Below are 12,917 nucleotides of genomic sequence, written 5' to 3' on the forward strand. Positions count from 1 at the left end.
AGCAGAATGGAAGGCTGCAATCATCCTATTTGAATACTTTTATTATACAACCATTTGAGGAAGGAAGGTCTAAGGTGATAACATCCCATAATATTTCTCTTAAAATTTTTGTTGTTTAAATGCACTCTGATCTTGAGAACAATACTTTTTTATTAAAAAAATTGACTAAAACTACTATTCTCATCAGACCACTCTTATATCTGCAAAAGTATCCTTATAGAAGTGGGATACTTGAGCATGGAGCTCTGCTTTGTAATGCAGCTAGCCATCATTCCATTGTAACGGCAATATAAATGAAAATCATTTTTTTGCCATACATGTTTCAGGTCATTGGATGCAAAAAAAATCTTCATGCAGATCCAAACCATATTTTTCTCATTAAAAATACAAGAGATATTCAAATTACTAGACTGCTTATTATTTCCATCATGATATTACAATAATGAAAGATGTAGCAATTATTTTTTAAAAGTTTCCAGAAAAAATCAATTGGAGGATTGATTAGATAAATAATAGATGCCTTTGGGATAATTAGCAGAGACGGGCATAATTAAAGCCATGGAACCAAACTTCTGGCTCCGAGCTTCTGATAATGGGGATATTCGAATTTTGAAAGGTGGGAGCCGTTGGAGAAGCAAAGTCAGAGACGCCTTAGAAATTTGGATGAGGCCTTCCAGGCGTGGGAGAAAAGTTCGGAATCAAGTACATGCGGACGCACTCTAGTTGGCCTTTGGGATTGCCGGGTTACCAAGTTATTCTTTATGGTTAAATAAACAATTGTTGGTAGGAAAAAAAAGACTCGTTTGGTTGGCTTTGGTTATGGACAGGAGCGAACAGCTCGAGGGGCATACAACTACTAAAAAGATGACAGCTTACAAGACTTTGCAAGTCAGTTTAAATGACTAAATCCGTATCTTATTGGTAAAATAGGGGCAAGCCTCAGTAGTCGAACGTAGTAGTCCACATGGTACATTGGAACAGTGATATTATCTGCTTAGCAACCAAAAATTTTAGATTCGAATCTTGGTCATGAACTTTATCGACTTGCCATTGGATAGATGATGATCATCAAACCACCATACCATCCTGTAACATGAAATATGTTGCAATTTAGGCACTAAAACACATGGTTTTAGCTATAGATGCAAGTTGGACTGAAGCTTAACGAGAATGAGTTTTAGCTATGTAGGTGCCCGTTATAAACCTAGATTTTAAGTCATGCCTAAAAACCGAGATAAGAGGTCGGGCCGAAACCATAATTTAGTAGTTTTAAGAATTGGATCATTTATCGAAGTAGAAAAAGAGACTAGGTCACATGTCGCCGGTTCAATCATCGAGTCAATCCGAGTTGAACCATAATATCATGATGATATAATAAAATATTAATTATTAATATTTATATAAAAATAGTTAATAATATATAGATAGAAACTATAATTATTAATTATTAAGTAAAGTAATTTTTGTACGAAACTAGGACAATTCAGTTGCTAGCGTGCTACTACTGTCTACCACCAAGCTTTGGTCAGCTCATTAGAAAGGCAGAGAGAGAAATGGAGAAGGGAAGAGAGGCCAAGAGCTTTTGCACCTTTAATTTTACTACCTCTCTATTAGATTCACTTACTACCAAGTTCTAATCTTCTACAAAAGGAGGGAAGGGGATGGGTTCTTATCGCCTCCCGTTGGTCATTCACTAAGTTTTGGGGACGAAGGGGACAATGAGAGAGAAAGAGAGAGAGAGAGGGGGAGAAGAAATGCTAAAAGAGATGATAAGAACAAAGAAAAGTCTTCAACATGGTGAGATCTATAATCATGTTGGTGCTGGAGATGCAAGAAAGAAGGTCAAGGATGAGAGAGAAGCAAGAGTGAAAAGGATGATCAAGTTGAAACAATCAAATCCCTAATAGGTTAATTCAATTATTTTTTTATTCCTCAAGAACTCTCAAATCTAGCTATAGCATATGGATTAGTTGCTGGACCAGTTGATGGTCTAATTGATTCAACGGACCGGTTCAGTTTGGTTTTAAAAGTATGGTAATTTGCAATCGTAATAGCGCTTGATGATGTTTTTTTTAGAAATAAAATAGTTGTAATATCGATCACTAGAACTATTATGGTAAGAAATTAAGATTAAAAATTATTAAATAGGCTGTGCTTGACATTGTTAAACAGAAATTCTATTTTTATATTTTTTTTCAGATTTCTAAAAGTAGAAAATATGGTTGATTCTTTTTCCTTTTCCTTTTTTTTTTTTAACAACAAGGGACGAGCCAAAAAATATGTTGTTGTCAAAAAGTATGATTTTTTTTTTCTTTCACGTTCACGCTGAATGAGATGTAAACCTTTGAATTGACATGCAATCCAATAGACGTTATTTTATTCGGATGGATGACAAAAATGTCAAATATTCGTCATGATACCTGCTGCATGACGGTGGTTATGACCATCATCTAAGTTTTCATTATGTCAGAATTGAAAGATAAACAGTTGCACAAAAATGCAGTGTCGTGCACTACGCAACACCTTGATGCCGGCAAAAGTGATGCTCTTTCGGCAAGATCGGTGACGGAGCAACCCTATGAGCACGCGATTTATTTATTTATTTATTTATTGCGGGAATAAGCACACAATTATAATCGTATTTTGTTAGAAAAGAAACTCGCACAAATTCGCGATGTTAAGGGTCATTCACAACGGCACCTACCTAACGTAGTTGACTCAGCATCAAAGTGGCTTCGGCCTTCAGGACTAAACAAATTGTGTACAGCGTTACAACTATTCTTCGATAAGAGCCTTTATTCTCTGGCGAACAGGACGATCAATATGTGCTTTTCAGCTTCTTCTGCAACTCCAATGCAGGGAATCTCTCCAGGAAGGCAAACTCTTGTACCTTTTCTTGTTGGATCGCGGAGAAACAATTTGATCTTATCCTAGAAATATGTATAAGCTGTGGATGGTAGATAGCATAGTTTATATAAATTGGAAGATCCTTAAGCGAATGGAGGTCCAATAGAACATTAGCTGATTGGATTGCAAATCAATAAGCATGTAAAGTATACACTGAAGAGGTTTCTGTTCAATTATTGGGAACTTGTCAAAAAAAGACTCTGCTTGGATGGAAAAGAGAACTAATTCCCGCAAACACAGGAAAATAAATCGAGAAGATGTAAATATGAGCTGCTAATGCGCACTCAAAGCAGCAGTAGTAAATTGAAGAGATCACTTCCTGACATTTCCAGGAGTACAATAATGGGAAAAAATCACTTCATGGCGTTTCCAGGAGAATTATAATGGTAGTGCCTCCTATTCTACAAGTCCACGTTGTTTGAAAACATCAAGCATGGCAGCACCAATCTTGGCCGGGGATTCGACCACTGTTACGTCTGCTTCTCTGAGGGTCTTGATTTTGTCCTGTGCAGTACCCTTTCCGCCTGACACAATTGCTGCAAGAAACCAAAATTACACATTCAGCTTATAAAGCCGATCAAAGCTACCATGAGTTGAGTATCCATTAGCGATCAAACCATACGATCCATGATCCAGATAGGACAATCCTTCTGGAGTAGAAATAGTAATGAGATTTGGTCCAATTATATCAAGCTTCAAGAGAGTTAAATTCAGGGATTCAAACAAGTAATGTTGCAAAACAGAATTATGCAGTAGATAGCTTGGATTAGAGCAGATAATAATGACATGAATGTCTTAGGTCACTGTGCCAAATTTTGTCGTTAATCATCTGAAAAGAGCAACAACGTCATCTGCCTGACGATAGATTATAATAACGAAGATCAATGATTGTTTCTCAGCTAAAGGGAGGTGTATAATAAGAAAAGAGTCCATGACCGGAGCCTGACTACAGAAAAGCAATTTCTGCTGAGCACTCAACCAGCTAAGGCATCCATTGGCACGGTGTTGCTGGATGATAAAAAAAAAAAAAGAGCATCTGCCTTCCCACCTGCCTACGGGGACACTTAAACCAACATGACTTACAATGCTTGAGCCATTCCTACAATCTATTAGCACCTCCAAGGGCAATTTTTTCATCTTTAAAGTGTAGTTTACAAAGAATTGTTTTTAAAGACTACATCCGACAACTCTAAAATTTCAACAGGCTAACCATACATCCACATATGCCTTCAGAAAATGTAATATCATATTCATCTAGGCGGTTGGCATGAAAATGTAAGAAGAGCAGGCTCTTCGCATGCTTAAGAGTTGCTCCTATCAGATGCATCTTTTACGTACAGAGGGCTCATATAAAAGTTTGTAGTAGATGGAACGAAAACTAGTTATATGGCAGAGTTAATAGCATTAATATATTTGAACTGCTTTTTTCCCTGACCAATGCTTTCCAATGGTAGCTTTTGCCCTTTGCTACCTTAAATCCTCAGCTTTGATGATGCTAAAACACAACCTTCAAAACCCAAGAAATCTTAAAAACTAGTGACATCGCTCTGAAAACCTTCCTGTTCAACCCCTCTAATCCATGTTTCCTATAAGTTCTTCATTTTTATTTTTCAGTATCTTTATAATTTCTAAAACTTAGCTGAACAAATTGCAGTTACACTAACAAAATTATTCCAAACCCGATCCCTCCTCTGCTCTGTATCCATGATTTGAGGACTCTGAACCTATAAGTTCTTCATTTTTATTTTTCAGTATCTTTATAAGTTCTAAAATTTAGCTGAACAAATTGCAGTTACACTAACAAAATTATTCCAAACCCGATCCCTCCTCTGCCCTGTATCCATGATTTGAGGACTCTGAACATATGTATCCCAACCAAGTTTTACTAGTGCCCCCCAACCCAGATAAAAAAAAGGGAGCTCCTCAAAAGGAAAAAAAATAATCTTTGCAGCCTGTTCAAAATGCACATGATAGTTTTTGGGTTTTCCTTTTTTTTTTGCAAGATAAGGCCCTCTCTATAACTTCAAATACGTACTGCAAAGGGGAGATGTGAAAAACTTTAGATGATATGGTACAGACCTCCAGCATGACCCATGCGACGACCTGGTGGTGCTGTAAGTCCAGCAATAAATGCAACAATAGGCTTCTCAGTTCCACTTTCCTGTTCAATTTAGAAAGAAATGAATGTGAAGCATGGAACATTCTGAAGCAGAGAAAATATGAAGCATTAGCAAAATAAACAAAGAAATAAGTTGAAATACGATAAACTTACTAATAATTTCTGGTGCAATTGTTACGTTCAGTTAAGTTAAACTATAGTAACAGCAAACCATAAATTCCATCTCCATAAAGAAAATAACCTATTGGCTAACACAGTTTGCCGATGTAATCTGCCCAATTTCTCAAATTTAAATCATTTATAAGCATTTTAAACAAGAATTCAGAGTCTCCATGGTTCAGAATGCTTAACAATCAGTAGATCACCTGTTGCTCTGATTCTTTTAATCTGGCGCATCCTGAATCTACTAATTTTTAAGAATATGGTGCTTGGTTTTATCAACATTTATCTATGACCAAATATCTAAAACTTTATAACCATATATGTTTAGATCACCTCATTTAACATATGAATCCCTGCAACATTAATGTAATTTTATGAATATAAAGCACTAAAAGCTGAAAGGACATCTTTCCTTCTACAACAATCTGATAGCTTTTCTCCCCTGATTCCCAAAATGTCAGTATGTGACCCCCAAGCCCACCCCACCCCTCCCCTGGCCTAACAAAAAAAAAAAGGAAAACAGATCCAGCTGTTCTTTCCATCTGTTTGTACAACAGATCCGAAATAAAACCTTAGGGCATCTTGGGTCATAGATACAGCAAGGATGTAGTTTGTTTGTCCTCCAATTATAACTGCATTTCAAATTCTCCAATCCAGCTCAAGTTGATTTTTATGCAATTGTGCAAAGCTTTTTCAGCAATTCCAATTATGCATTCACCTTATTCTCGTATCATCAAGTCCTCAACTAATGTACTATCATTAGCTTTCTGAATACAGTTAGTTAGACAAGCAGTTATAATTTCTAAAGAATAAAGGCTTAAGATGGTCGATCTTCATAGAGGCTTACTACAATTACAAAGAAATTCAATAGTAGTAGCCTCACAAATCTCCATTGATATGAGCATCCCCATTTTGTGCGGCTCTTCCTCCACATTATCCACAAAATTGCCCACATATTATAAGATGATATCTCCAGGTTGAGAAGACATAAAGGACAATCAGTTCTACACGCTTGTTCGCACTTTCTCTTAATAATACTTACCACCTTCTACCTGACTTCTGGAATAATTTATTAGCTCTAACATTGCTTTTTCACGCAATCTGTTATAATACTTTTATTCTTATGATCAAAACCAAATAAGTATTCAACATATTCGACAAAATCCAATTTGATACTCTACCGCCATAATTTTCAACAATGGCATGTGAATAAGTAATGCCTATCCAACTAGTCATTTCAAACCTTTCATTTCGTGACCAAAGAGAACTTTAGTCCCAAAACATTAAATGAGTAGGGATAATGTGCTGAAGATGGGGGATAAATAAATCTATGCAATATAGATATACTTGCAATCATAAGGTCTGGTTTAAGACTTGATTTCTACAAGAAAGAATTACAACAGAAAATGACAGCAAACAGAGTAATGTTTGTAGACATTTAATTCACTTCTAGAACTCCTGAGATCGATGAAAATACTTTTTATATTAAGCTGCTTGCAAAGCTTGATATTATGGTTATGGTTACAGTTACATGAAAAAGCACAAAAAATGTTCTCTTCCAAGGTATGCCAATTAGTAAAGAATAAAATCCGTTTATATCAAAGAAAAAACCATTTACATACCACCCATATAAGGCATCAAACTAGAGACCTCTCATGTGATTAACAGACACTTAACCGGCTAATAGCCACTTAGCCAACATGACAACATTTAATTTTGTTATATTATCATGGTTTATTATACTTATTTAAAACTTGTTCATGTTACAAAATATAGTCATTTGAAATTTGTTGTTATATTTCATAGTTGAATAATTAACTCTTTTCATAAAAAAAAATGATCCTTTTTTTCACTTGATATAAAATGAAAAATGAATAACTTCATTTTATTTCTTATGACATTTTCAAAACCTTTTATTTAAAATATTTAAAAGCAATAATAACTTCAACATATTCCTATTTTTGAATATATTTTTTCTTATGAGTTCTTTAAAATAGATAATTCATAATTCTTTTTAATTATGTTGCAATTAAACAGTAATGGTGGTATTTAATATATAAAATTTTCAATACTTTTTATATTACATATTTTATTTAAATAGTTTGTAATTTTTAGTATATTTTTAATATAAATCTGGTTAGATCAGTGTCCAAATCATAGGCCGAATCAATCTCTGTGTAGGTTCAATAACTAAGCCTTAAACCATTAACCGGTTATTGTGTATTGCAGCAATTTTAATCATGGATTTTGTTCCCATCCTTTATGATCATGTCATTTATGTTAGTTTTCATTATTGAATTCCACTCAAAGTCCAATTTATATTTGATCAGTATCTAACTCACATCTGTATTCAGATAAAAAAAATATGGATATAACTAATACTTGACTTGAATCCATATCATCTTCAAAAATATATGGATATGCTTGTCATCCAATTCGTATCAGTATTTATTTAGAACAAATATGGATACTAACTTTGGTATCTATTTAATATTTGTATCCGTATTGATATTCACTGAAAAAATATGGATATACCTATATCCGATGCATTTTCAGCCCTATATCCTTATACTTTAAATATGCTGCAAACAAACTAATTCTCAATGCTTATGAGACTGGACTAAGTAATAAAAAAAAAATCAATGTTAACCAAAAGGCAAATTTCCAACAATTAGTCATAACAAAAGAACGCAAATGCGAACACAAATGTGCAAAGTTGCAAATAAAGCAGCAACATAATTATCTTCTATCCCATGTTTTTAAACAAGGGAGAAAAATTTTCCAATGGCTGATAACTTCATCTACCTCTCTTTATTGATGACCTCTGGATATAATATAGTTGTGCAACATGAAATACTAAAAGATAACATAATATTGTTCAGGAACATAATGAACCGAAAAAACAATATGAATATCTCCATTCTACATTGTTCTTATAAAGTTTAATCTACAGCATTTCCAGCATTATATACCTGTATTAAAACTGCAGCATCCTCTTCTGCAGTTCCTCCAATCTCCCCTATAAGAACGATACCTGAAATACAAATGATGCAAGCAGCATCATAAAGCGGGATAAGCAGTCATATGTTAACATGGCAATTATTCAAATTTCATCCAGATGTTGGAAATACATAGTCAAAAACACGTTGTAAAAAAGGCTTAGCAAATACAGGAGAAAATTCATTGAGAATATAATGATATAACAATCTTTTAGAAAATAATGGCAGCACAACCATCAAGCAACGTTAAACCCACTAGAACACAAAGAAATGAAAATGAACATTTTCTTCTTTGTGTACATGTCCATAGTTAAGAACAAGGTCATTACAGGTGCAAGAACAAAGAAATCCATAGCATTAAATATCAATTATAGGTGGGCATTAAACATGTATGAAGAGAAGACAGTAACAATCATCCATTATCATTCTTTATGAGTTAGTATGTTCTCGTGGTTACAGCTTAATCAATCAAAGTAGCAGCAGCCTATGGTCACATTCGGGCTTCAAAACATCATGAAGTGAGAGGACCATAAAACTTTCATATCCACCTTCATATCACAAAAAGGGCGGCCCAGTGTGCAAGGTTCCCACTGGTGCAGGGTAAATATGATGGAATAGAATAGGAAGAAGTGTGAATATGATGGATATTGGATAGCATACTGAACAACAATCTGGTGCTCAGATGGTTTCAATAAAACTAGATAAATATATATGGGACATGACTTCAGACTTGTTAATAGCTTACCTTCAGTTTGAGGATCTTCAAGGAACCTGGTTACACAATCAACAAAATTTGTCCCATTGAACGGGTCACCCCCAATACCTACACAAGTTGACTGTCCTAGACCGACAGCAGTTGTCTGAAAAACCTGCCATTAAAACACAAAGAGTAATTCGCTCTTATATTTCTTTCCTAGATCTTTAACTTAATGAGATAAGTTAAGTTCATACTGCTTCATAGGTTAGGGTACCGGATCGAGATACAATCCCTATACGCCCTGGCTTGTGAATATATCCAGGCATTATTCCAATTTTACATTCTCCAGGCTTGATAATGCCAGGACAGTTTGGTCCAATAAGTCGAGTTTTTGATTGCTGGTTAAGAGCAGCCTTCACCCGAACCTGATATCCAAAAAAGTCAGTACAGAGGCTATTTATGAGAAACAGAAACTAACCATATAAAAGTTTCCCCCATCTTAAAGTGCAGAGACTGCCATGCTCACAATATTGAGTTTTGCATCCTGCTGCGATTATAATTGGATTCATTTAAGCAACTATTAAATGATTACGAGATCTGAATTGTCATCCATACCTTAAATCAGCTACAGATATAATATCGGAGATTGTAACTAAAAGAAAAGAAAAAATAGCAAAAGTTTTATAATTTTAATGATATCTATAAAATTCATGTGCAGAAGTGCACTAATAAAAAATATGTGCATATACTAATGAAGTAAAACTAAATCATCTGTAACATATGGTATATATTTTCATGCATTTGTATTAGACTAACACAATGAAGTGTTTATTTGTCAATAATATATTTCTGGACTGCATGGCTCAAGAAAAAATCAAAATAACTGTACACAAGACAATAATTGTTTCCACTCAAACTACAGCCATAGTTTGACAATATTGTCATCCAATCCCAATTATGGAGAGAAGTCAAAATGCTAAAACCATAACTGTTGGAGAAGACCATAAATAATTAGCAGAGGCATTATGAATTTTAAGTTTCAAAAAGAAGGCAACTAAAATATTTTAACACTGTTAATGATACTCATGAACTAAAGAATTGAATCAAAATCACAGAAGAAAAAGTGGCAAGCAGACAGTATAAAAAATCTAACAAACAATCAGAAAGATAAAATCTTCATCCAGAACATTCATACAGAATATTATGAGTTTATGACACAGATGATTTATGAAAATGCAATAGGAAATTATGCACTATGCCATTGAATGAGGATAAGATCTAGCTCAAAGCACCAAAGAACCACAAAATAAAGAACATGTTGTAATCAGCGCTGATTTTGGGGTGACGAATGAAGGGAAGAAAGAAAACAGAATTATTTATTCCGCATGAACCATTTCCAGTCCACTTAAAGGGATGCCATCAGGTGCTCATTTTATAACTCAAATGGGTTGCATCAAACAAATTTCATGATATTGCAAATTAATATCCCCATGTATACTCCACGTATATGCAGACCTCTTGTTAATTTATATACTTGATGCACCATGCCTGTTTTCACTTCTTCTCCCTTAAAGAAATATTTCTCATTGTCCTCTTTGGAGGAAACAAAAAGAGAAGAGGATGAACTATAGTAAATTACAAAAAGGAGCAAGACATTTCTTCTAATTCTTTTAGCAGAAAAAAAATCTAACAATAGAATCCATATAAATATAAAAATAATAAAAAATACAGCACATAGAATAAAAAAAGTGAGAAGAATGCTTCATTACCATGTCATGTTGTGGAATTCCTTCGGTAATGCACACAACAAGATCTAATTCAGCTTCAAGTGCCTCCAGTATTGCAGCAGCAGCAAAAGCAGGAGGAACATATATAACTGATGCATTAGCTTTTGTCTCGGCCTTTGCTTCTGCTACTGTGTTAAACACTGGAAGACCCAAGTGTTCAGTTCCACCTTTCTTAGGTGTCACTCCACCAACCTGTCATAAGAAGACAGAAAGATATCTTGAACTGAACTACACCACCATATCAAAAATCAAACAACAACTTGATAAACTATTTTCTAAAATGCAAATGTTTTGGAATTTCACAATAAATATGTGGAGCAAATCATTATCGGTATTTAGCTACTAGATCAGTGGTAAAAACGAAGAGCAAGGATATTAGGACGGAGTACACATAGATCAGATTCTGCAATCATCTTCAACTTCACCTCTTTTCAGCCATCAGTATCCTTTGGTAAGTGCGCACAGACTTAGCAATCATTGATAAGACGACTTGAAAATTTGTGCTACAGGTGCGAACTGGTAAAAGAAGTGGTGCAGTGACTGGATTTTTACTGAGGAATTCTTAAAGGAGGACTCCTTATCTCATGAGATTATAAGACAGGATCTTGGAATGGAAGACCTCAACCTCCAGCGAAATGTAAACATTTAAAGAGAATTCAATTCCCTGAGGGCAAATATGGCCAAGGATGGAGACTAGGACAATAGTAATAGACCTATCTCCTAATTCATATCACCTTTCTCCCTATAATTATCAATTTTTCTTTTCTTGATTATGATGTCTAAAGATAAACCATGAACAAGAACAGTTTGATTGAATTGGGAACTTCATCGCATGAAGAAAGAGGAACTGAAAAATATGATTGTGGGGAGGAAGATTGATGCTAAGCTGACTTATTTTATTGCAGCATGAAACCAGATCCAGTTGAATAGGACGGTGAAGGATTCATGGAGCCAACTCCGAACCATTGGGAGAGGGCTTGAGCGCTATGATAATGGTAACAATTCATTCCATCGGTGGCCAGCTCAAAAGATAAACTAGGCAATGAATTGCATAACAGTATATCCTTGCTTTCGCTGACAGCCTAAATTCCTATAAAGAAAACAGTAAAGGACTCTGCAGAACACATTTTATCCAACGCAAAATAAATCAATGAAAAGATTCAACCGCGAGCAGCTGCAGTGTTGGAACGATCCCTGCATTTATCTATAGCGAAGATTACCAAAATAATATGACATGCCACCTCCATGAATAAATCAAAACCAACCCATCTTGGAGATAAAATTGGATAATAAATCATAAGAAGCAAATCACTGGAAATTAGAAAATAACCCACGATCAGATCCATGAAAAGGCAAAACCCATACGAGAAAGCAGACTCGTAGACACAAATCGCCAGAACATATCAACGATCCACGAAATCGTCGAGGAAATAGAGGGAGGGGAAGGAACGAACCATCTTGGTGCCATACTCGATGGCTTGCTCGGTGTGGAAGGTGCCGTTCTTGCCTGTGATCCCCTGGCATATGACGCGGGTGTTCTTGTCCACGAAGACGGCGGGCGGCGGGGACGGCGCCGCCGCGAAGTGGCGGCGTAATTGGGAGGAGAGAGGAGAGGAGGCGGAAAACCTGGGCTGGGAAACGAGCTTGGAGGCGAGGGATCCGACCAGCTTCGAGGCCTGGCGAGACATGGCTGGGTTCTGTTTTGGCCCAAAAACGCCGCAAGCCGCCTCCTCCGGGGATTCTTTCCTCTCTTTCCTCTCTTCTCGAGTATTTATAGCACGAAGACTAGTCGCCAGGAACGAACGAACACAGCTGCCGACGTGTATACCAATATCAATATTGGATAGGGGGTTTATGTAAACTTGTAAGGTTCCATGCATGCTTTAAGAGTTTTATAAAAATACCCATCTGCAATTTTCATATTACAAAGAGACCGACACCGACGGCATGGGACGCTTGAATTGAGTTTTGGCCGGTGTCCGAAACGATTGCATGTTTATTTAACCAAAAGCCCCTGTAGTAATAAATATTAAATAAAAGGACAGCGAGTTGCAGCTCGCGCATGCAAACTTGAGAGTGCGACCAAAATAGTTAGCCTGCCAGTGCATATAAACATAACCATTTATTATGAATATTGTTAAAAATATTTTTTCTATTTTTCTGATAATTGATTCTGGTCAAACTGGCCATTTTGTAGAGCAAGGGATCTTTCTCGTGGTCGCAACTTATTGAATCAAAAATTGAGA

The 12,917-nt window shown here is 35.6% G+C and overlaps 1 protein-coding gene across 1 annotated transcript; it reads right to left on the reverse strand.

The window, feature by feature from the left end:
• Positions 1-3,152: 3,152 nt before the first annotated feature.
• On the reverse strand, positions 3,153-12,495 carry LOC103712074 (succinate--CoA ligase [ADP-forming] subunit alpha, mitochondrial-like). Its single transcript, XM_008798464.6, has 7 exons — positions 12,126-12,495; positions 10,654-10,863; positions 9,139-9,309; positions 8,933-9,056; positions 8,161-8,222; positions 4,987-5,068; positions 3,153-3,443 (listed from the first exon to the last, which is right to left on the reverse strand). Exons 1-7 carry the CDS (start codon positions 12,357-12,359, stop codon positions 3,304-3,306), a joined length of 1,023 nt encoding a protein of 340 aa, XP_008796686.3. The 5' UTR covers positions 12,360-12,495; the 3' UTR covers positions 3,153-3,303.
• Between the last annotated feature and the right edge of the window lie 422 nt (positions 12,496-12,917).

This window comes from Phoenix dactylifera, chromosome 9 (assembly GCF_051530095.1).
Source record: "Phoenix dactylifera cultivar Ajwa chromosome 9, Ajwa_hap1_PhDact_Kaust_v1.1, whole genome shotgun sequence".
NCBI classification, from domain to species: Eukaryota; Viridiplantae; Streptophyta; class Magnoliopsida; order Arecales; family Arecaceae; genus Phoenix; species Phoenix dactylifera.